At 40.2% G+C, this 25,834-nt stretch overlaps 1 protein-coding gene across 1 annotated transcript; it reads left to right on the top strand.

Moving 5' to 3' along the window:
- The first annotated feature begins 268 nt into the window (after positions 1-268).
- Positions 269-25,815, top strand: KREMEN1 (kringle containing transmembrane protein 1). Its single transcript, XM_041410055.1, has 9 exons — positions 269-812; positions 10,331-10,493; positions 13,367-13,458; positions 18,036-18,160; positions 18,597-18,750; positions 19,562-19,894; positions 20,502-20,660; positions 21,881-21,965; positions 22,700-25,815. Exons 1-9 carry the CDS (start codon positions 734-736, stop codon positions 22,860-22,862), a joined length of 1,353 nt encoding a protein of 450 aa, XP_041265989.1. The 5' UTR covers positions 269-733; the 3' UTR covers positions 22,863-25,815.
- Positions 25,816-25,834: the final 19 nt, after the last annotated feature.

Genomic DNA, 25,834 nt, shown 5'->3' with positions numbered 1-25,834 from the left:
GGTCACATCTGTGGGGCGGCTGGTGCCTTTTCACTTTTAGAACGACGCCCCAAAAGGCAGCGTGCGGCTCTAGCACCTCGCCGCCCGCGGAGCCGCTCATGCCCGCGTCCCTCAGAAAGTTTGCGGCGTTCTCTCCCTGTGCCGTGTCCGTCCGTGCCTTCGCGGCTTCAGGAGAGGAGAGCCGGGCTGCACCTGCGCTCGCCCATCGGCTCCCACACCTCCAGGGCAGCCCGGCGGGCGGAGGGCGTGCGCGGGGCAGGGGCAGCGGCCGGCAGCTCCAGGCCACGGGGCTGACGGGCTCTTGCCCGACCTCTTCCGCGGGACACTGGGTACGAGGGGAGTGACGAGAGCGCGGCTTGGGTCGCTGCTAGGATGGAGGAGTCTGTGTGTGTTTGTAGCGAGGCGTCCCGGCTAGCGAGGAGGGCTCGGCGGGGCCAAAGCGCTGCCCCGGGGCGAACACCACCAGCCCGAACCTGTCGGTGTCAGAAGTGGAAGCGGCAGCCCTGCGGTCCCGCGCTGCAGCAGGTTGGGATGTCGGTCTCTATCCTTTCCTGTCACATGGCTGGTAATAGGATCCCTCATCTGCCACTCGGCACCTCGCCGGGGCGCACTTACAGGACACATGCTGTAGGGCCTCCGCTTCCCGCACTTTGCGCTCTTCCCGGCCGCCTGCCACCCCCGGAGAGCCGGGGCTGCCGCCTGCGAGCGCGGCGCGGCCCGGCGGCCGCTGCCTATGGAGCCTCCCGCCCTCGCCGCCGTCCTGGCCTTCTCCGGGCTGGCGCTGAGCTGCTGCCGCGAGCCCGTTCTGTCCGGTGAGTGCCGCTCCGGGGGAGCCGGGAGGGGGGCGCGATCGAGGCTGCTCCCCGAGCTCCTCGCCGGGCTGAGCGGCGAGGCAGCGGGGCAGCCTCTCCCCGAGCTCCGCAGACCCGCAGCCTCCCGCGGAAGGGCTCTGCCGGCCGGCAGCGCCTCTTCGAGGTCGCGACGACGTCCCTTCCTGCTCGGCAGAGCCGTGCCGGGCTCGAAGCTGCTCGTGCGAGCACGCAGCGGGTGTTTTTGCCTGGAGTCCCTGGGTATTTGAGGCTCTCCCCGCGCTTGCTGAACCGGGAGCTCGGAATCTCCAATGAAAGCATGATGTAAGAGAAAGAATAGCAGCACGTTTCTCTATAAAAGTGGGTCGATAGCTAGGTCTGCGGAATGGAGGCGTTTAAAGGGAGAGGGGCGTGCGATTGTTTGTGTCACTGGGGAAAAACCTGGGGCAGCAGAGCCAGAGCTTGAAGGGTGAGCATCCCGCCTGGCCGCAGCGTGCTGCCCCAGCTCCCGGCCGAGCCTGGGCTCCTCTCACCGTTTGGAAGCCTGAAGCTTCACTTCCTAAGGTGATTTTTCACTTAAAGTTTCTCGGCACCCTTTTGTTCTCGTTTGAGTTGTTACTAATGATTTCAAGTACTGTGGTTCTCCTCTGGTAAACATTGGCCATGCTTTGCAAGATCAGAAGTGGCAGTTCCAGATGGTCACAGCATCACAGCCATCAGATGTGTGGTCCTTCTGGATACATTTTGTGTATTCTTGCTTGCTGTTTCTTCTTACAAAGTAGAATTTGCTCTCCTTTTTGAACACATACTTGCTCATCAAGTTTTCATAGATGCAGCTAATTAGAAAAGGAAAATACTTGCATAGCCATTTTCAGTGAATAAAAAACCTTTTACAAGAAAAAGTTCTGGTAAATTTTACTTCTTCTCAGAAGTAAAACATGAGAGTATTTTAGATAAGCATTTAGAGAGCTGCCTAAGAGTCTTTTCCCAGTACCATTAGGACGTGCTTGGTGCACAGAGTGAATATTCCTTCCTTTGCTTAAGTTGAAGAATGTTTGCTTGTAAGGTTTCTGAACAGAACACTCCGTGTGTAACCATGTCTCTCACAGAGGGCTGTGTGGCAGCAAGTGGAGGGTATGGCCCAGTGTGAATGTTTGGCTGTTAAAGAAGCCAGAAATGCCTGAGCACAAGCAGCTGGGGCAGGGGGAGGAGGGAAGAGTACATAATGCCTCCAAATGAAGGTGTAGCAAGGGAGAATGGATCTAGAAATTCTTGCCACCCATGTGTCTTCTGCTCAAGCACCTGGAAACGGTGCAAATACAGCAACTTGTAATTTATGTGGCATGTACAGGATCTGCAGAGTTCCTAATCTGCACAAGGTACACATCAGGGTCCTCGTCTTGACCCTGAATCCCACAGAACTGAGACCGGATCGGCTGTGGCAGGTTGCACTTGAAACTAGCAGAATTCTGAAATGACAAACATTACTGTTGCTTTTGGAAGGCAGTTTGTTGTATGGTATGTTTTTAATACCTATTCCTTGTTTTGGTTTTTAATGCCTACTCCTTGTTTTGGTTTTTAATGCATGTTGTTATAAGCTTATTGTAAAGTGCAGTCAAAATAAAGACTGTGTCACCATCATTTGCTAAGATAAGAGAAAGACTTCTGGAATTACTATATGAAAAATTACTGCAGTTGTCAGAAATGAAAGTGAATTAACAACCATTTTTGCACTATGGTACTTTCCACATAATGTTTCTGCTTCACCATGTGATGTTCAACTGTTTCTATTAACTCAAACACTGACATTTCTGCATTCAAACCTTGGCATTTGTGCATTCAAACATCAGCCATACATAATTTCTCAAGTGGATCAGAAATAAGAAGTGTGTGAATAGATTACCTACCATTAAAGGACTGTTTGAATTTGGTGAGTTTTGTGTTTCAAGGCCAAAGAAATGGAAATGCCTTCAGCAAATGTTCGTTTTGGTGAACAAATGTTATTTTATATACTCAGTGCAACAAGTTATAATTTGTAGTTTCTGTATTTATACCATTCATTTAATTTCCCCATCAGAAATGTATGCGATTATCAATCTCTTTTTCCTTTCTCTGTTTTCTTTCCATTTAGCAATACTGAGTCACCATGTCCTTGGTTTTTTCCCAGCTGAGTCTTTCCTTTGAGCTGTTGTTCCAGCCTTCTCTCACAAACCTGGTATCTCTTGTCATCTTATTCTGTCTATGCCTTGGTGATTCAGAGAAGCAGTTCTACTTGGTATGCCATAAGCAAGCCTCATGGAAAGACTTAAAAAAGCAATTTTTTTTTCTTTCTAACTAGGCAGATAGGGGATGAAATAGTCAGACATTTCAGCATATCATGCTTGTACATGCATAGAGCATAACTCAAAATCCAGAGTTATGAGAATAGATTTAAGCAGGATGGAGCCAAAGAAGTAGGAGGGAGGCAGGGATTACATGCTGCCAGCTGCAAAATTTTCATTTTTGTCATATCACACCATAATTGTTGTGCAGCTGACCACTCCCTTCATCCACACAGTGGCTATGGCCCATCCTGATAAAATTGCCAAAAGGATTCAGCCTGCCACACTTGACAAGGGAACAACAGTTTTATAACTTCACAAAGAAAGAAAACAAATGGGTGTATTAAGGAACAGAAATTCTTATGGGGTCACATCACACATTCTTACTTCCAGTGATAAAGAATCACAAGGCAAGCAAGTGTGTTTGCATCTTGTGGCTGAGGAGCAGCCAGCAGCTGCAAAGCTCTGGCTAATATAGCATGTTTGTACAGTACAAATAAAAAGACAAAAGGGACAGAATGCATTTAGAAATAATGGGAACTGTCTCTTGTGCTCATAACCTAACTCGTCTGCTTCCAACATAGTCCAGAAAGGGTCTGGCCAGACAGATTTATTTCTTTAACAAAAAAAAAAAAAGTGATGAAAAGTGATTAGCTTGATGATTAAAGTCAAAATTTCACAAGGATAGCAAGTTCACGTATGTGACAGCTCACACACTGCCAGGGAGCACAAGTATCAACTCTGCATGTCTGTACATTTCCAGGAATGTACATTTTTACAAGACAGATGCTTCAGTCAAGGTTTGATCAAATCTCAGGTGGCATAATTCAAGTATAATCAGATATTCACTGTGGCTACTCTCTGGCTTGGACCAATGCTCATTAGGTCTCTAATTCTGACTAGCAAAAATGATTGCATTGGAGGACTTTCAAAAATTGTATGTGTGTGTCTGTGGGTGTGTTTGCATGGATATGTAGAATGAGCAGGATACAATTCTTAAACTACATGTGGAGTTCCCCCACATTGTAAAGGAAGAAATGATCAGCTAATCAAGTGCCCTCATAGCATCACATCAAAATTTAACTGTCTGATTTAAGAAATGGGGAGTTGTTTTCTAGGAATTTTGATAATTGCTATTTTAAACAAAGACAATTCTTTTGTGATGGTTTTTCTTTAGCTTTTATTAATTGTTCTGTTGTGGGGGGGTTCTTACTGTTACAGCACAGGCACAGAAGTCTGACAGTTTTGATGAGTGGTTGTATTATATTAGTATGAATTGGAATAGAAAAGTATTGAAATGCAAAAATAGTACACTGTTTTTTCACTCGGGTAGATCCAAATCAGCCTTATACTTCCCAAAAGCATTTACTTTGCATCATAATATGGAATGAGATTTTTTCCCCTGACCCCCTCATATGATAGTATGCAAATTAACTTTTGGTTCAGTCGATAAAACTGCATCTTCAAAGAAAACCATTGCAATGCTAAAAATATTTTTAATAATGACCACAGAAGCCATATTTGTGTCTTTCATCTCCTGAAGCTTCTTCTGGTTTTAATCAGTGTTCCCACATGAAGAACTGTGGCAACCTATGATAATAGAATCCCTATTCACATCTCTAGGGAAACAAAAATGTTCTCATTTGAAGAAGGTGATGTGGTGTTCTGCCCCTTCCACCCGTGGGCCCCTGCCTCTGTCACTGCCGGGGTATCTTGGCATCAGTTAAGTGGTTTCTGTCCTTTCCTCTGTGCGTTACTTTCTCATTGAAGTGTTTCTGCTGTCTAATTATACCCTTTCAATCAAATTAGAGACTGCAGCATCTGGTTAGTGCCTGTAACTGTTGCCATCTGCACCTAGATACAGTGCTTTCATTTAAGGAGGAGTGCTCCAATTGCGATCTCCAGCAAGAACTAGAACAGTTTAGATAGAATGGAAATGACTTAAAATTATTCTTGGAATACTCTGCAAGCACATGCATCAGGCAACCCACACTGAGTCATTATCGGACCTGGCACCCTTGGTTTCCTACCCTTATATTCTGCTTAAGCATTTTTCTGACTTCTCTAAAAGGCTGTAGGAAAAACAAGTGAAAACTGAGCAGGCAGTTATACCACGTAAATTCAGGAACCTTTAATTTTTGGTCCAACCTTACATTTAATTACACTGCTGTAATGAAACCCAAGATTTAAATAGTAGCCACTTTCATTTATCTTTCATTAATCTGCAGATCTTTAAAAGAAAACCTTGCCTTTTGTTGGGTAGTAGGTGGTAGGATAATTTCTGGCTTGGGTAGGCTAGTTTCAGGTTGATAATTGTTGTCAGCCTCTCTGGACACTGCTTAGTGCTCTAAGTAGCTTTGAAAACATTAAGCAAACAAAGTGGTTTGGTTTGTTTTTTTACTCTGCAGTGGAATAGGAAGAAGTTTGTCATTCTGAATTTTCAGTCTCAAAAGCTATGTACGGGCCTCAGACTTGGAAAGTACTCTAAGAAGTCATTAAAACCATCCTGAAACCTCCATCCCTTCAGTCTGCAATTTGTAGTGTCTCTAGATAGATGTCTTTGAGAAAATCATTGGAAGCCAGTGCAGACTCTGAAATGTCAGTGATTTATCATCAATAAAACATCAGGCTGTTATAGTCTGCACTACCTTAATTTTTCAAATGATCCTGAAGTGGCGCCCATGTGGAGTGCAGGCAGCCATGCAGTCCCAAAGTAACAAAGGAAAATGATCATTGTAAGGTCCCTACATTGAAGAAGAAACCGACACAGATGGAAAGAATTTCTACAACAGCTGCTGTTTGATCTTCCAAATGTTGATCTGGCTCTAATAAAACTAATTGTGAACCTGTATCACACACTGAGTATTCACTTACAGTGGACAACATCCCTGGTCTTGTTTTCTGCTTTTTTGTTCTAGCATTTGTCACTCAGTACATGCTTACCTAGCCTCAGCATTCATTTTAAAAGTTACTTGCTGTCAACCGTGGCACTTGATGTGTTGAAACAAAACAGCCCTGACAACAAAGTGCTGTCCCTGTTTTCTCGTCAAGGCTCATGAACATTAGCCTGAACAGCATCTGTTGGAACCTTTTGTGACTAGAACCTCTGCAAAGGTTCTCTGATTAATTCTGTTTACAGGTATCCCCATGACACAGCAGAAGCAGCAGGGTCATTAGGCAGTTAATTGAGTGAAATCATCGTGGACACTGATTCTAATCACAGATTTGACATAAGCCTCTACTTTAGACTATGTCTGAAACCCAGCTGACTAAGATCTTAGAAGTATGAGGTCACACACTTCTAGATTTGAGTGGTCACAGCTTTCTTCATGTCCTGTCTGAAACCCTTGTGTTTTAGTAGAGGTTTATAGCTGACAGGATAGTCTGAGCCTTGTGTGCATGGGCAAAATCCATGTGGCAAATCTATCAAGCACAGTGGCAACCTGATGCCTTCTTGGGGGCTCTCAGCTGTAGTGTCCACAAGGTTTCTGTTCTTCCCTTGCTGTCCTTGCTGCTGGGAGAGGACTGGGATACAATACTGTCACAGTTGACCATAATCTTACAAAACTTTAAGGAATAAGGCTTGCTGAAATTCACAGAACCAGTATTAATTTTCTTGAGTCACAGTTCTAATGTTACATTCCAAGTGAGGGGCTTCATACCCTAAAGTGTCATGGAAGTATCACTCAACCTAAGCGTGCCACAACAAAGAGGGGTGGTTGTTGCTGGTTGATTTAATATTTTCCTCCTCCCTTTTGCATAATCTACCAAAGGGAAATCATCTGATTTGAGTAAGCCAAAGAGTTGTACCAACAGTGTTCAGTCCAGTCTTTTCTGACTGTTTAATTTAGATGACCTCATCTGATTTAGTTTTATGCAGACAAATCTAGGTGACCTTTTTTTAAGCTCATCTTTCCACAGAATTATTGCACCAGTGTACAAGACAAAAAGTAGGGTGGAGGTTCTAATCTTCTGTTCTCCAGAATCTCTTAGGGCTTGGATTTGAAATAGAGAGGACAATGGTCTTTCTGCAGACAAAACATGCATCTTCAGCACATTGAGAGTATTCATTTCATGATGAAATCACTAAGGTAGTGTCTTGGCTGTCGTGCAGCAAAATATGATGAAATCACTGCATGTGATAAACAAAAGAATTTTTTGTTGTTGCCAAGAAGTGCTTACTCTAAATCAAGGACTTCTCAGTTTCCCATGCTTAGCCAGTGAGCAGGTGCACAAGAAGCCAGGAGGGAGCATAGCAAGGACAACTGACCTGATTTTTTAAAATGCCAATATTTATTTGAAAATATTGCACTCCCGTGCTATGGCAAAGTCGTTATTAATCCTTAAGAAAATCCAAATTCCTTGTAACACAAAAGGTTTTGTTTTTCATTTGATAACAGCTGCTAAATTCCATGACTTAAAGTTTTCACTTCAGTGTTTCAGGGATAATCAATGATTTTCTGTGGTATCTCACTGCCTCCCCTTTCCACATCCACATCTAAGCCAGGGGAGCTTTGTTTCAACTCAGCTGAAACATTTGCACCAAATCTCTTGATAGCACAAAGGAACACAGGAGGCACTGATACAGCTACCGATTGTCTGGGGAACAAAAACTGCAGTTAAGAGGAATGAAGAGAGATAGGTAGGCTAGATAGGTAGGCTCTGACTCTTCCTTTCTTTTTCTTAAAGTGCAGTGAAGTTTGAAGAAAATCAGTTAAAAAAAGCTTACATGAAAATGTAAGTCAGTCACTACTGCAAGTTAAAGCTTGGGCCAGTCTTAGCAGATCCTAAAATGGACTAAGTTAACTTCAGTTTAGTTTGCCAGACTAAATTCAGGTATTGTAACATTCCTTAAATTTCTGAGTAGATGGAAGTATATATTGCTTTTCATTTAGGAGTGAGAAGCAAAAAAAACCAAAAAAAAACAAACAAAAAAAACCCCCACAAAGCTAATATAGATATCTTTTCTGGATGTGCTTATCACTTTTCATAAATTCTTTTTGCTGCTTATTATTTTGTTTATCTATTTTGTTTACATTTTTCTCTCTTTTCTGTTAAATTTCATCAGCTTATATTTTTCAGCTGTAACCTACAAAACCTTTTATATTAACTGAAAAACAAAAGAGGTATTGAATAAAGTTGCAGCACAGTCATGACCTTAAAGTGGGGTTTTTTTTCATGTTTACACAAATATCTGTAGTGGCCTGAATACTGGAAACTCAGATTTGCATTTTTAAGCAAATGTCTGCAGCCCACCTGTTTTGCTAAGGCAGGTAAATTACAGTAAGGAGGAGTATCGACCTGAAGCTTGTTTTTGTTAAATTATATACCTTTCTGTCCACAGATGATAACAGAATATATTAATGGCTGTGCAGACACCTCTTCTATGTGCCTTCAGCAACAAAATTTCATTTAATAGAAATCCAAACTTGCCTAGGCATGAAAATGCACAGTGAAAGCACAAAACCATTGTCTTTCATCTGCTGTGTAATAGAACTCTGAAATAATTATTATAATTGTACCATTCTGATATTTGTGAGCCCAGACTAAACTAATTTCAGAGGCATGGTTTTAATAATACATTTTTCCTTCTTCTACAGTAGTTCTAAATACAAAAACAGTGTACTGTTAATATCAGGATTAAAATGTGGGTGGGTTTTTTTTTTCCCTCTTCCAACTGCAGCTACACAGGTCTTTCTAGACTTGTTTTGTAAGTTAGATTTCATGAGGGACACCTGAGATCAGCACATACTTCAGAGCACTCTCCCACTCCCTCAGGGCAGTAGAACATCTCTGCAGCTGCAGTATGGTTTCTGCAGAGAACACTATCAGATGAAACAGGAGCTTTCACAGCCTGTAGTTAGCAGAAAGCTAATTTTCAATGGATTTCCCCAGTAATGCTGTCCAGTACAAAGAAATGTTTACAGCAGTGTAAAACAGCAGTTTTAATTCTGTCCCAGACTGTTATGTTTTAATCCTATTCTTAAATAAATGCAAGGATGATAAATGTTAACAACTATTAATTATAAGCAGGATGGACTTATTTATGATAAACTAATTATAATGAATCTTCCTGAATCACAGCATGGTGATGGCTGGGATGAAAGTGACCTCTGGAGGTCATGTTGTCCAACTGAAGTGCTCAAGCACAGTCACCTAAAGCAGGTTGCCCAGGACCATGTCCAGGTGCCTGTGGAATATCTCCAAGGATGGAGATTCTACAGCCTCCCTGGGCAACTTCTTCCCATGCTCTGCCACGCTCACATTGCATAATTTAATCAAAAATGTTTTGCAATTTCAGCAGAAGTAAAATTGTTCATGCATTTGGATATTTATTTCATCAGAAGATGTCCAGTGAACATGTCCATGTCCATGGCAGGGGGGTGGAACTGGATGATCTTTAAGATCCCTCTCAGCCTGAACCATTCTACAGTTCTGTGATTAACAAGGCCCAGCAAAACCAGGCAGCATGAAAGTTGTAGTTCAGCTGAGAAGGGGCTAATGTATTTAGTGAAATCATTTTCTTCTTTGGTTTCTAACTTGCTGAGTATCAGGAGGCTAGGGAAACAAATGTAAGTGTGGGAAAATGTGAGTGAGGCAGAAGAATACTGACCCATACTTTTTAATCTGAAAGCATAAATGCTTTAGTAGCAAATCACAGTATTGTGATTATACTTTGTTGAAGGAGGTCCCTTTCTAAGGCAACTCAATCTCTAAGAATTTTTCTAAATCAGAATGTAAATGTTGATAAGATCCATGCTTACAAAGTCTTTCACTTTGTAAAGTACAGATAGTCACAACTTCAGCTGAAGCGGCATGAGATTTTGGTTAATATGCTGATAAGTAGCAGACTGATAATGTCATATGATTTCATTTTTGGAAAATTAACAAGTCACAGAGTCATCCTAATGAGTAAAACACAAGGAAAAGTAAAAGTAAAAAAGTATTATGCTTACTCAGAAGATGCATGTTAGTTGTGTAAACCTCTCATCAGACCTGTCTTATACATTGTTTGTGAAAGTAATGACATCATAATCTCTTGAATAGAGGTTTGACTGAAAGCTTAAATCCTAGCCAGCATCTTTAGCTGCCTAAACAATGCAGGAAACATGGTCTATTGGATATGGGGTGGAGGGTGAGGGAAGAACAAACACTAAACCTACATACATTCTTTCTTTTCCCATTTCTCTTTCTTCCCAGAATGCTATACAGCAAACGGGGCTGACTATCGTGGCACTCAGAACCAGACCTCCCAACATGCAGGAAAACCTTGTCTTTTTTGGAATGAGACCTTTGAGCATCCTTACAATACTGTGAAATATCCCAATGGGGAGGGAGGCCTTGGAGAGCATAACTACTGCAGGTAAGAAATATCCCATTGCTTTAACAGTGCCCGAATACCCAGTGTTACTTTAAGCAGCTGACAGAAAATTGGGAAATGTCCTGTCAGGCAGTGAAGAATGTCAGAACCATGGGTATCTAACACTTTTTGGTTTACCCTGTAATCAGTACCTTGAATCTATCAGCACCATTAGTAGAATAACTTTCTCAGCCCAGCTCCCACCTTGTTCAGCACAGTCCCTATCATCTGTCCAGTTTGTAAGGTGGCATGAGAGAGAAAGACTATAGATTACTTAAATGAAAAGGTGGAGATAAAAAAAATCCAAATTAGAAGGACACGGTGCAGTGAGTGTCTGGAAGAGTCTCTGGATGGATTTTATCCTCACGCACAAGCCTGGTTCTGTTACACTTTCCAAGTTTTGTGCTCATGAAAGTTTTGTAGTGACAAAAAATTCTCATTGAGCCTCAGTGATAGAGTTATTTAAATTCAGAAGCTCATCTGTCAGGGGTTACAATGCCAGATTAAACCATGGATTAAGTGCATTAAAACATGCACTTCTCTTTCCTTGCCTTCTAGAGAAAGTCTTCCATAACTAGGATAGAACTTAGAACAAAACTTAAATAAGAACTTCAGAACATAGGGGCCAAATCAGAACTGAAGTTCAGAGATGTTTAGGCTCTGCAGGCTTTTTTTTAGCTCTGTGTCTCAGCAGGCAAACTAATAGAGAACTGTCAAAAATACAGTGGCCACTAAATTATCTTTGATACTAATAGCAGAATCAAGAATGCAATTTTGATTGTTGCTGTGTGGCAATATTCTAGACAGGCTGTATCTACAGGATCTTACTTTTGGCAGTCATCTCTGGCTAATATTTTGGTTAGTACAAAGCAAAACATGTACAAGCTGTGCAAAAACATGCATGAGAAACTGAATGTTTATCCAGATACTCAAAAAACACTTACTTGAAATTTGCTTTACCTAGCAAATGAGGACTTGGTAAATGCTACAGGGAATAAGAAACCTATAATCTGATATGTAAACTTGAGAAATTACTTAATTATCAAAAAGAGCTTTTTTTACCTGAGTCTGCTAGGTATTAGATTATCCTCATTTTCTTCCTTATGCTGCATCACTTTGCCTAGGAGTTCTCACAGGTGTATGGAATGACAGTCCTAACTAATGGATGACTTTTAACTTCACATTCTCTTGAAAGACAGCTTGCAAAGTCACTAAGAATGCTGGAGTATATCTATAGCATGCAAATGTTGCTGAGGGCTGTGATACAGCTGGTTTAGCTCTTTCTCTGACATTCATCTGCTTGATGACAATGGACAAGTTGATTTTTCCCTTTTCCCAGGCAGCACATACCTCACAAGGCTTTTTTAAGGCATAATACATTGCCTTGAGATTTGATTTTGGGGACAACATTTGAACAATCAAATTTTACACTTGAAGTATTAATCAGAAGCATGTTACCTCTCCATGGGTGGTCCTTACTTGGAATACTTTGTTTACTGCAAGACACCCTGTTCAGATGGAAATGCCTCAGCATTCCACTCACTTCAACCATAACAAAACTATGAGGACTGAAATTTTTGGAGATTTTGAAAGACAGAGAGTAGTTTTCCAACTGCCATGCACTTCTGAGGTTGAAGGCCAAGATTTCTAAAGACATTCCCCATGTTTCTCTCCAATTTCCTCACATTTTTAAGGCATTTCTATGTAGAGTGCCATTCTCATGATTGAATTCCTGACATACGGTTTCTGTCATGAAGATGTAATTGCAAAAATTCCAGTAACTCTGGATACAAGGGAAAATGGGTAGTTGAAGTACAAGCTTCACTTGGTTTTAGTCTTCTACTTCTTTTAGCTACTGGAGGCTCTTGCATTACACCTAAATTCCTAGCATAGCTAGTCTTAGACTTTCCTGGTGCACTGCTTCTATTAATCTGTTTGAAAGCCTAACTAGCAACATTTTAGTCTTCTAAACTGCACTCAACCCACCAGTTGTTTTCAGCAGTCTGCTATTTGACCAAAAAACATCCACAGAATTTCTAAAATTGGATCTTCCACAAAAGAGTTGTTAATAGGCGTAAATGACAACATGCAGCTGAACTGACACTTCAGTAGGGCTGTGTCATTTATTGAATTCATGCCAAAGCACATGATAAAAAGATTGCAACTGGTCGTAGTTAAAAGAAAAAGTCATAGTTAAACCTGACTGTCCAAAATAAGAATTTATTCTCTTAAATAGATCTTTGCAATGTGAACAGCCTTTCACAGTGTATATAGAAAAAAAAACTTTAAATAACCTAGTGACTAATTAGGTATGCTTTTGTAAGTGGTGCTACACAACAGCAAATAATTGTAAAAATAGTGATCATCATCATGATGGACATATAAGGAATTAACCATCAATATAAAGAGATCACTCGAATGGATTTAGTCAGTTTTATTGAAAGAGAGGAAAAAAATTCAGTCTCTCCCAGAAGACTTTATCAGCTATCAGTATTTTTGTCACCATACACACAGAAAGTCAGAATCTGGACTATTTTGTACCAAGGCAGAAAATCAAGTTTATGAGTCTGTGGAACTTGCACCCAGGATGTGGGACAGAAAATCTTCCTCTCTGTCAGTACTGACCAGAAATAGCTCTGCACCTTTTAACCTTAGAGTAAAACAACCTATATTTTAGACATTACTAGCATCAGATGCTTGATGAATACTGTAATAACCAAAGCTATCTGAACTTTCTGATATTGCAAAACTTTGCATTTTTTGGTAGGTACTAGAGCAAAAATAGTAATGCCATTGAAGCTTAATAAGATTGATTTTTTTGGTGTGTGTTTTTTGAAAAAAATTGATGAATTTCACTGAGTGTTTTTCTCTTTCAGAAACCCTGATGGGGATGTCAGCCCATGGTGCTATATTGCAGAACATGAAGATGGAATATACTGGAAATACTGTGAGATTCCATCCTGCCGAAGTAAGAGCACCGTGCAGTTTTTTCGGCCTGCATCTCAGCTGAGCAGACTGGCAGATCCACAACAGTGGGCAGTGATTTCCAAACACAAACTAGGATAAGGCAAAACAGCTGATTTTCAGTTGCAGACTAAGCTGTATTTTAAACAGGTGTCTTAAGAGTTAATGACAAGCTTACTGAATTGTTCCTCCTTTTCATCTCAGAATTACTGGATTATATTATTTACAAATAATACTGTATGACAGGGAATCACACAAAATTTGTTAAGTACTGCTAGTTCTTTGAATCCATAGATCATTAATTTATTAAAATCTAGAGGACAAAAAAAAGGAAAGTTTTTACAAGGTATATATGTGTCCATTCATTGCAATTAGCTCATAAAATGAATTACATTAGTTTAATGTGTATAGAGCATCCTACACAGAATTGCTTGGAGGAAACATAGAAACAATATGAGAGGACACAGTGGAAAGGTGACTGTGCTATATGGGAACTCTGGAGTAGAATTCTGTCCCTGGCAGGTGCAGATATTTAACATTGCTGTGAAACCACAACTTGGACTTTGTTTGATTTTTTTTAAATCAGATCATTTACAAGCTACTCACATGAAGCTTCTTTCCAGAATATTTTTAATGTATTCTATTTTTTACTGTGTCCACATTGTCATGATTTGTGTCAGCATCTTCCAAAATTTTCTTGCCTAAATCACATTCTTTAAAATATGCCCAAATATTAAGATATTCTAGTCTTGCATGTTAACAAGCAACCATAGCTACACATTTTAGTAAATCCAATCATTAATGCCTTCACTTGCTTTCCTAACTTCTTTTGTGCAAGTACCCTCTGTTTCTGAGGCATAACTTAGGTCTTCACTGCTGAGCACCAGAGCAGGTGTCCACACATTTGATTGGAAGAAGTATATTTCTTAAATGAAGTTAAGGAAACAAAACCAGACAGGAAAAATGGAGCTAAAGTGATTTTTTTTTTTTACTTTGTTCATAGCTTTGTTGTTTTGGGGTTTTTATGAATGTGACTCACATCTTCATGCCAGGCAAACAAATACATAAGTGTAACCTTAAGACAGATGGCTTTTACCTAGACTTAAATACAGATTAAGGAGTCTAATTTAAATAACAGAATCATTCAACACTCTGATACTCATTGTTCAGAGGACATCATACTCTTATTTTTCTAGTATATAAGATATGATTTAAGAAACTTGGCCCTCCTAATTAAGAAATTTAACTTGGTCTAAAATGAAAGAATTTGCATTTTCTTTAAAGACCACAGATGTTAACAAATTATCTGGATATGGCATCAGGAAAAAAGCTGAAAGACAAATTCTCTCCACTCCATTTGTTCTACACAAAGGATCCTTTTAAAACCAGCCTTGCTCATTTTCTCTGTGGTGGGGAGCAGAGGATTTAAACTTGGACACTTACTTGCACAGATAATCCAGACTTACATTTACAAAATGTCCTTTTGACCAGTAGCAGCTGCTTCAAGCATTGCACTGAAACTCGATACTAGAAAAAGGAATTGCAGCAATTTAGAGCAAACTGTACATTGCAAGCCCATCCAAATCTTAATACAAACCTCATGGTTTATGAAGCTGTGTAAAAAAATCTTTTATTCTTCACCAGACTTTCTGTTTTCAGTAAGCATGATGCTAAGTCATAGGACCATCAAAACTATCTTGTGAAGTGTACAAATGAAATGCAAAGTCAGTTTTTTAATGCAAAACTTGACTTTTGTGACGGAGCAAGAAAGCAACTGTTTAAAACAAAATCTGTTTGAAAATTTTTACAGAAAAATTTCTTATATAAGCTGCTTTTTCTTAATGATATTTACTACTAGAAAATTATCTGGAACATAAGTTACCTATTAACTCTGCCCACATAATACCATGGCAGTGCCAACAACATGAAGCATCTTGATTGCCTAGAGAGATTTGCATGCAATGATTCATCTGAACAATAATTAAGAATCTACAGTTAAGAATTTTTCATTATAGTGATGAATTCACATGATTATCTCATGTGTCTCATTCCCTAATATTTACACATAACACTACATGCTTCAGTCAGAAATGTGTTCTGACATTCTGCATAGTAATGTACAGAATTTAGCAGTGTTAGATGAAGATGGATGAGCACAATCACAGAAGACAGTGTAGTTACTCCAGGAGGAGCTTTGTATTCCCTTTTTCTTCCTCTCCTTTTTCATGTCTGCTAAGCAGACTGGAATGGACAGAAAATAAAAGGCAAAGCTGCAGCTCTGAGTGCTGAGAGAACATGTGCATCTCACATGGAGGATTCAGAACTGAATGCTTCAGATGGTTTGTTTGCAGTGCTGCAGCTATTCCTGACTTTTTTGGTCTCCTTGTTAATAAGGTTAGGTTTAAGTTCAAAGGAAATAACAACTTACCCTTCCAAAATGTGAGAAAAAGAAAGGCTTGCTATACCACTTAACTACATCTTCATGTTTATGACTCACATGACTCTCTCCCCATAAACAGATTTCATTACTGGAATCATATTTCCAGCATGCATGTAGGTAACATAATAAATTTGATTGAAATATGGAGGAGGTGTTAAATGGCAGGGCCAGCTAAATTACACAGATCTGTATGGAACACAGGAACAAGGACACTCAAACCATTTGTGCACGCTACCAATGGAAAAAGCTGGGAGGCTCTTCAAAGACAGCTAGATGAGCATAGCTGGAACATGGTTTTGAGCTCAAAAGGATTAATTCCATATTTTAATACACTGAATATGTGCCTCAACATGCAAAATGAAGACGCTGTGGTGTTTGCCAGGACCTCATTACGTCAAATGCTGCTTAAAAGAAAAATAATATGCTTGTGCAAAAGAGGTGAGCTTTTAAGCAGAAGAGGACAAATAGATACAAATGGGTGAAGACAGTGTAATAGTGAAACCTCACTGGTGAGCATGAACAGTAATTGCAGAACACTGACTACCTCATTTTTTTTGCCAAGTTTCTTTAGCAGGCTAAATATTAAGAGGAAAGAAGGTTAAAATACTGCTGGGACACCAGAGACTTATTAGTCGTAGGATGTATGCTTGATTTAGTTAAAAAATTTAAGAAGTTTTCAAATTACTCAGGTTTCTTAGCATACTGAAGTACTAATCCTCTGGAGCCAAGGTTGAAAGGTCTCACTAATAAAGCTACTTTAAAAAAGAAAAAAAATATTAAAATCCCAGGTCTCTTAGGAAAATGAGCTAGGTTGGATAACTAGGAAGCTTTTTCAGGGCTGTGAAATCATGCACAATACAAAAAAGAATGAGCTCTCTCATGAGTTATCTGCCCAGCTGTACTCAGCTGGGGTGGGGCTGCAAGTGGGGATTTCCAAAGGTATGTAAAATCAGGCTGTAACTTGAAGTCTCAGTACTTATATGAATGTTGCTGCAGGGCATATCAAAGCCATAACTCCATGCAAGTATTTATAATTGAAATTGTATTCTTAAAGAACAAAATTAATTTATGAACAGTATTTCAAGCAACGTTATGTCATTATTTATAATAAGTTTACTGGGTACTCTAATAACCAATGACTACATAAATAAAACACTGGTACAGGTCTCTGAACACATCATGTCAAACAGAGCTGTGGCAGTTAGGTGGACAAAAAGAATCCATATCATTCTGGCACAGGAATAAAACTGAACATGGAGCTAGTAACAGATTTAATTTCAAGCGTGTGAATAGATATGACAAGTGGGCAAGGGATAATTTTATGCCATTATCCCAGCACTGTATTGTACTCCACATCCTCTCCAGGGGTGGTCATGGCTAAATTCCAGTGCTTTGATGAAAAGTGCAAAACAAAAAAAAAAAAAGAAAAACAGAGCACTGAAGGGAGAAAATTCTGATCTCCCATAGTGACCAAGGAGCCTTGAAACATCATATTAATGTAAATAGATGGGTTGTTTTCTTAAAGTAATATTGCTCATTTTAAATCTCCTTGTATGATGCTTCAGATTCATATCAGAATTCAAGTTCTAAATATTAGGAAATTCCCCTACATTAGTCTCTCCCATAAAACTTGCCAAACTCCATTCTAAAACAGTTTAGGTTCCCTTCCTCAAATATCCTGTTTTGAAAACTTCCAGAATGTCATGTTTGGAAGGTCAGACAGAAATCAAACAGTTTAATTTCTATTTTCAGAATATGCATGCCAGTAGTAAAAAAAAAAACCCAACAAACACAACCCCCCTGAACCCACTTAATACCTTGGGTGTTTTAAATTGCCTCTTTCAGGAGAAATGAACAGGGTATTTATCTTCTGTATTTTACTGCAGCTTACTGAAACCAGCTAGACAGTCTTACAGGTATATTGCTGAGATGATATGATACTCTTTTGTCCCATCACTCATCCCTGGGCGTGTTTGGAAAATATGGCAAGAATCATACAGAGCATGAGTAACAAAGAGTAACGAAGAGTTCCCATAGGGCCCAGAACACAGAGAGAGCTGCTCAGTGACCAGGTAGTGCATGAAGTGCTCTGGGACGTTCACAGGCACTTTAGAATGACTGCTGTGTGTCACTCTTGCCAGTGCCAGGAAATCTGGGCTGTTACAAGGACCATGGGGAGCCCCCACCTCTGACTGGCACCAGCGAGACCTCCAACAAGCTCACCATCCAAACGTGCATCAGCTCCTGCCGCAGTCAGCAGTTCAAGGTGATTGCTTTGACATCCATTTACAACATGCTTTCAAAGACAAAATGGTGGCATGCCTAGAGGTCTCTGTTGTATTTCTCCTCTTCCCTGTTTTTTTTTTAACCTTTGGGAGGTCTAAGGCTGCACTTTCACCCCGGAGGTCAAGCCCTCTCTCTGCATCCAGAGGAATCTGAGCAAATGACTAATGAATAACACCAGGAGAAAATATGGTTGCTTACTGCAATTGTGAGTGTCAGGGTGCCCTCCATTCCATCTTTCCCCCTAATCTTTAGCATCCTGACAGCCCAAACAAAAATAGCCTGTGGTGGTTCCTCTGACTAATCATACTTTTCCAAAACACACAATTTCTGCTGCCAGCTTTCTTGCTCAAACAACCTCCCGCTGTCACTCCTTCAAATACTATTCCTCCCTTCCTTATGCATCTTTGTTGTCAAAGTTTGCAGGCATGGAATCAGGTTATGCTTGCTTCTGTGGAAATAATCCTGACTACTGGAGATACGGGGAGGCAGCCAGCACGGAATGCAACAGTGTTTGCTTTGGAGACCACACTCAGCCCTGCGGTGGGGACGGCAGAGTCATTCTTTTTGACAGTAAGTATTGAAGCAGGCTCAGTTTTTCCCAAAGGAGAGGCCTCACATGTTCAGCAAATTAGGGAAAAGGCTCAAAACAAAGAGAACTGTAGCACACCAAACAGCAAAACACCTCCATTCCACATAAATTAAAGCTGCTTTCCATTTCTGCCTAAAATTCTCATCCATTAATAATGTGAATTAGCTCTTCCAAGAAATGATACTTGCTCATGCTCCAGAGGTTCTCTCACTTTCTTCACAAGTGGTACTAAGTGAGCTGTCAGAAACTCCCTAAGAATTGATCTTACTAGAGAGTAAAAAATGGTATGTGCATGTATGGTCATGCACTGTCAGTTGGTGGCATTTGGGTTCTCTCTGGATTCACTGGAGTTTAGATTTTCAGTTTCATACAGCTATGAAGGAATATCAGTCATTAAGCAGTGAGAGTTAATAGTCACTAATCCACTTTCCCCCCCTGCCTGATAGGGATGGAGTAGAAGCCCCTGAATCAGTGATTTATCTCATCCCATTTCTGCAGGGATGCAGGAGAGGGTGCATGGTTACACACAAGGACAAAGGAAAGTTGCAGTGTTCAAGACTGATGCATAGGTCAGAGTAATGAGGCAAGAAAAGACAACAAAAGCTGTGCTCCCAGTGCTGAGGGAGGGAAGGAGCAGCTGCAGACTGCATCCTGCTGGCCTCACCAGCCTGTTCCTTCAAGTCACATTTAAGTATTAGAATCTACAGGGTGCTGAAAATTTGCAAAATTAACGTATTACCTCTTTTTTCTTTCTTTCTTCTCATTTTTCTCCCTTTCCTCTTGTTTTCACAGCCCTTATTGGTGCCTGTGGAGGCAATTACACTTCTGCTACAGCTGTGATCTATTCCCCAGATTTCCCTGACACTTACGGCACAGGCAAAGTCTGTTATTGGACCATACAAGTTCCAGGGGCATCTCAAATCCACTTCAGCTTTGTCCTTTTTGAAATCAAGGATGCTACAGATATGGTGGAATTGCTGGATGGTTACACCTACCACGTTCTAGCTCGTTTTAATGGCAAGAACAAGCCTCCCCACACCTTTAACATCTCTTTGGATTTTGTCATTTTGTACTTTTTCTCAGATGATATCAATCAAGCCCAGGGATTTGCTATCAGGTATAGAGGTAAGAGGCTACCTTTGCTCTTCTACCTTTCAGTGAAGCATTTAATTCACACAGGAGATTTCTGAAGTGGCAATTAAAGAACAAATATTTCAGCTCTTATCTAACAGGTGTTTCTTGTTCCCACTACTCACTGGGTGAAAGTTTCACCAAAATTTCTCTCAGTTTAGAACATTCCAGTCAGCTACATAATAAATAGCAAAACACAGGTTTTCAAAACCTGTACTTTGCTATTTATTTCATAATTTCAAAATTCAATTCTATACCTTCCTGTTAAAACAGATTGGAAAATGAGAAAGGAAAACAAAACAAACAATAATCCATCTGCACATTGGTTCATCTCGGCTCCTCGCAACAGGTGAAAGTCACCAAGATAAAATGTTCTGGTCCTTGAGTTGTACCTGCTGTTATGATGAACAATCAGCTTCCAGAAAATTCTGAGAACCCCAACGTGGTGAAGTACAGGCTTTTTAAGGAATCAGATAAATTTGATTATTTGAGTTCTCTTACATAAACCAGAGAGCAGCATGTCTGTTTATAACTTTACAAAATAAAGTCCAATTACCCCTGTTAAGAGATGGTTACTGTAATCATACTCCTGTGTTTTCAGCTGTGAAGGACAATGTGCACCAAAACAAGATCCCAGTGAATCACACCCTTCCAGAGAGGACAAATGAACAAGCAAATCTCAGCATTAATGCAGCCCGGTCATCAAAGATACTCTATGTCATCACAACCAGCCCAAGCCATCCAACTAGCTCCATGCCTGGTAATGACACAATAAAACGTGGAAATGGGAAAAAACATTTTGCCAAAGCAAAATCTGGAGTCACTATTTCCTTTGCTGCCTCCTCAAAGTTAGCAGATCCACTGTGCATCTTACTAAGAGATGAATTTTCATTCAGTCTAATTAGCACTAACTGGGATTCTCTCATTACATTTCAAAACACTTCTCAGCCTAAGGCAGAAATAGTGTGAAGATGTCGAGTTCTTGAGAATGAAAGTATATAAAAATATGTGAGTCAGAGCAGCCTCCTTACTGAAGTCAGCTTGAGTGACCTGCATGGCACAGAAGGGCACAAGTTGCTGAAAAAAGAGCAAACTTTACTTGTAGAGTCTAGAATAGCTTGAATGCTGGTTGTATCCCTGTTACCCCAAATTAACAAAAGCCTCATCAATAACACAGAGGACTAGACAAGTTAATGGGTGTAGGGGAGGGGTGACTGAGAACTGTCATGTGTTTAGAACTCAGCTTCAGGACATCACTGAATTCAGAAATTACTGAGCTGTAAATAATTGAAGGCTGGAAATGCACTCTTGGTGAATATCACCATTATTCTCTCCTGTTGTTAAACTACCCTGAGCATCTGCTTTTCTGTATCACTGGAGCTGGGCCTCAATCCCACTGGGGACACTGCCACAGTGCTGGGATTTGGGATTTGGTTTGGGATGCTGCAGACAGCATCCAAACCTGAAACATGAGCTGCACACCCAAACCAGCCAAGGTGCAGAATGTCCAGGAACAGTCTGGGACTAGGCCCAGCCTAATGCTGGCTTACCACAGTTACACCTAAACTGCCTAGTGTTAAACTGCCCAGGAACACCAACAGCAACTGCACCCTTGGATTTCATACAGGTCCAAAAATATTGTTCAAATCATCATGTAGAGGCAATGCTTTGAGGAAGGGGCAGTGGGTGGAAGGGAATTTCTGCTTCCTTACCTAGATAATTTTACTAGTATATGCTTTGAATTTTGCCAGCTTTCAATTTTATTGGGAGGAGTTTTGCAAGAGAAAAAAGCAGTTCTGACTGAAAGTTGTATGGTTTGTGCCAGTCTGCAGAAAATACTTGCAGGTTTAAGACACTGTCAAATTCCGGATTTGAATAAAGCATTTGAATAAGGCTGTTTGTTCCTTTCATGCAATATTCTTACTGTAAAAACTGTAAGTAAATGAATGTACTGAGAGCTCCCCCTCTTCTCTTTTGCAGAATGGACAATATACAGCCTCACAGCACTGCTCATCCTAAGTGTTACAGCCATAATAGCAAAGATACTTCTGCATGTTACCATGAGGTGAGTGTGGAGCAAAACCAAGCACAGAGAACCAAGATCTCAGCTCTGAACCAAACCTGGGGCTCCTCTCTGCCTTGCAATTGTCAGACTGGCCACATTCCAAACCAAGTTAGCTATTACATATTTGTATTCTCATAGAAGATCCTAAATAAGCACATTTTTAAACTTCCCAGTCTGTTAGGATAGCATTTGCTATTAGACTATCTCTTCTGCTCTTGATTTGACAAGATTTGCACTTTAGGGCAAAGGAGGAAAATGTTATCAGACATCCAGGTTTGGTGAGAAGAGGACAAATTTTGATAATACTTTGCAGGGAAACAATTAAAACATCTACACTCCTACCAAGTAAATTTTGTGTCCTCTAGATGGACACTCACTCAATGAAATGAGGGGTGAGTTATCAGCAAATCAAAGTGTTGAATATTGTATTCACATAGTACAAATATGCTTAAAAATATACAAGGAAATTAATTTGTATTAATAGCAACTACAATAACAACAACTACAGTCTGTAGAGCCCTCTTAGCTTAATGTCACTGCTGTCATTAGGGTGGCAAAAGGATACCTAACCTTTCATTTGATCAAGCCAAACCAAGAAACACTCCAAAAACCTGCATTTTGCACAGCAGGTAGCAAGAAGTGTCACAGATGCAGTGGAAGCTGTGAGCATTCCCAGTGCAGACATTAATAGCCAAGCACATTAACACAAGAGTGAATTCACTTTTGTTTCCTAGGTCCCACCAGATTCCAGCTGCAGCTGAAACAGAGGATTGCAGTGATGTCACTACTGCTGGAGAGATCTGGAGTATATTTTACCAACCATCCACATCAATATCTATCTTCAAGAAAAAGCTTCGAAATCAACAAGATGATTGCAACCCACTGGTGGGAAACTGAGCTTTTATTTTGCAAGGATTGATCTCCTTAAAATCCAGGTGACTTGAGATTAATCTTCCTTTTTTTTTCCTCCCAATCTCATACCTGTTTTCCAAAAAGTCCATTTCCAAAGGCCTTTGAGTGACTTTGCCTATCTGCTATTCTCTTGGATATAGCAGTGACAATGGATTTAATTGGAGCAATAATTTTGAAATACCTGGTGCTCCTCAAGTCTGTAGTGCTGTTAATTACTGCCTTTAAACCATTGCACTTAAAATAGATGTAAAAACTCGTAAAATTCAAAACGTCCTGTACCCCTGTCCAGGGTAACTGAAGGGGTATCTACAGCTTGAGGATTTCTTGTGTCCCCCTTGCCTGTAGCACTGTATTAAATCAGGCTAATTCAGTCCTTTTATTCTCAAGGCTGAAGACAGAGGTGGGTACTGATAACCTGTTCAGCACACAGAGCTTATTTGCCTTGATGTGAACACATCTCACTGGTACTACACAGTAGAATGGGAATCAAAGACTGGAAAATGATCAGCCTGGTTGCTCAGTGCTGTGCTCTTTCTGCATGTTCTGTTTTTACAAGCAGAGATGCAAACAAAAAATCAAATTCAGGATGCCTCTATAACAAGATTCAGCTACAAATATGCATTTTGATTGACTAGAGCTCACCAGGTCAAGGCCTGCAGGAGCATTGAAGCCTTTTAAATGACTCTGTCTGACCCATCATTCACTGATGTTTTTGATAGTTTTGTTCAAATTCACAGTGATCCTTTAAAAAACTATTGTACTCCAGCCTGAGAGCCAGCACTCATCCTGGGTATAAGCTTAGGGCTTCTTAAAGGATTGTCCAAAGACACTGAATTTTTATCAGTGAGGCTGACTTACCAATTTTTGCTCTGAAGTCACAGGTATTGATCTCAGCAGCCCAAACTATTTACAAAGTTGTAGGCTGCTGTCACCAACTCAGCAGGGCCAGGCTGTGCAGCTGAACGTGCACAAAACAGCTGCCTTGACACTCACCAGTGAGATGTGTCTCCTTGCCTGCAGCACTAAAACTGAACTGAATTTTTAAGGCAATTGCTTTACTTGTCAAAGAACTAAAACATCAGTGGGGTTCTGATCTGTGAACTATTTTCTTTGATTGCAAAGACAGCATTAACTATTTCTTCTCTTTGGTAGACTGACTGTCCATGCACAACAGTCAGATTTCTCATCCCACCACCACAAGTGGGAAACAAGTGATTCCAAGGGATCAGCAATGAGTCTTTCAGCCTCAGCCAGTTCAGACCAGCAAGATATTTAGGAAAAACTGTCAATGCAAGTGTCAGATAAATGGACAGGAAAGGTTTACAACGGGCAGGTCCTTAAACTCAGTTGGAGAAGGTTCACTGAGAACCATAAAACTACAATAATTCTGGTTAAGTTTGAATATATAACAATGATCTGCATATGCCAGATGTGCAGTTAGAGAACATCTATTAAGTGCATCTACAAAAGGTACTTAAGAAAACTGAGTTTAAATTCATTCTAGTAACTGCCCTTGCATTTTTTAACATGTAACTCCCTCCTTTTTGTGAGAACTACAGATTTCACTGAAAAAAACAGGGCATCAAAGAATTAAGCAGTGAAATCTTGTGCCTTACCACTGTAGATCTGGTCTTTTACCTGAACTGAATTCAATCCAGCTTGATTTATGTACCACAGATGAGTGCTAGAAACAGCTGAACAATATCACAGTGCATGCTTAAAAGAAACCAGACTTTACTAAGCCAGCAATTATGGAATTGTTTATATAAAAAATGGAATAGCATGGGAACATCTAGTACTTTCTTGCATGAGCTGCTGGAAAGAATACAGGAAAATATAATTACAGTATTAGCTAAAATGAAGACAGGACAAGTTGTAAAAAATATGCTGGTTCTCTCTTACGTGTCACCATGTTGGACCAAAAAGCATTGTCTGTTTCAGACCCAAGTTCTGAAATTTCCTTTTTTAAAAGTAAGGTTTTGCATTGTGCTGTGTGGAGAAAGAGTTCACCCCAGAGATTCAGAGCAAAACAAAGTAGGTTGGTTCCTAAGAATCCTGAATTTGGTGCACTAACAGGACACCAGGCAGAGAGAATCATAGTGTGCTGCCAGATCCTCAGGAGCTGTTACAAGCACAAAGTGCTTATCACAAAGTGATGAAGCTTTGCTTGCCTTATCAAATGCAAGTTAAACATTTTGTCAGAGAGACATTTATAAAGCAGTTACCTAATGGTGATAAACTGAAAAAACATCAGGAACACCTGGTGACTAATTTACACCTACCACAGAAAGGAAAAATACAGAATGTTACACTTCATTAGTGAAGATTTTAATTTCACTATAATATTAGAGAAAATATCATAACAAACAGCAACAAAGACTGATGCTACTAATGCAAAATCCAGAGAATTCAAGAAGTGAGATTTTTGCATTGCTCCCTTAGCTCCTCAAATATTTTTTAATAAAATTTTATTTCATGGGACTTTTATGGGGAGCATTAATCAAATTTATGTACAAAAGTCCCATAAAACCAGCACTTACAGCAGATTAACTGGTCATGGCAACAATAAACAGGACTAGTATTAGACAGTGCATGGGTAATACAGTGATGAAAGCATAGAAGAAAGTACGTTCCCCCCACACAGAATTTTTCAGATTGGCTGATTCCAGATCCTGCTAGTGCTAGCAAACAGAGCAATGGATGGAAATTCATGGACAGGGTCCCTTAAATAGCACTTATTACTTTCCAGGGCTGACACCATGAAGAGAGGTAGATCTGCAGTGTGGATTTTTTTCAGAATGTGGTAGGGTCACTCACAGTGCTGGTGCAGACACTTCAGGCTGTGGTGACTTATGGCCAAGAGATGTGGTACCCACAGCACAGCATGTTTTGATCTTTGCTGTAAGGGTTTGGGGGAGAAAGAAGCAAAAACTGTGACCATTCCCACAAAATATTTT

This window comes from Onychostruthus taczanowskii, unplaced genomic scaffold (genome assembly GCF_017590055.1).
Source record: "Onychostruthus taczanowskii isolate IOZ18803 unplaced genomic scaffold, ASM1759005v1 scaffold32, whole genome shotgun sequence".
NCBI classification, from domain to species: domain Eukaryota; kingdom Metazoa; phylum Chordata; class Aves; order Passeriformes; family Passeridae; genus Onychostruthus; species Onychostruthus taczanowskii.
Note: the sequence above shows the minus strand (reverse complement) of the source record. Positions and strands in the feature narration are given on the sequence as shown.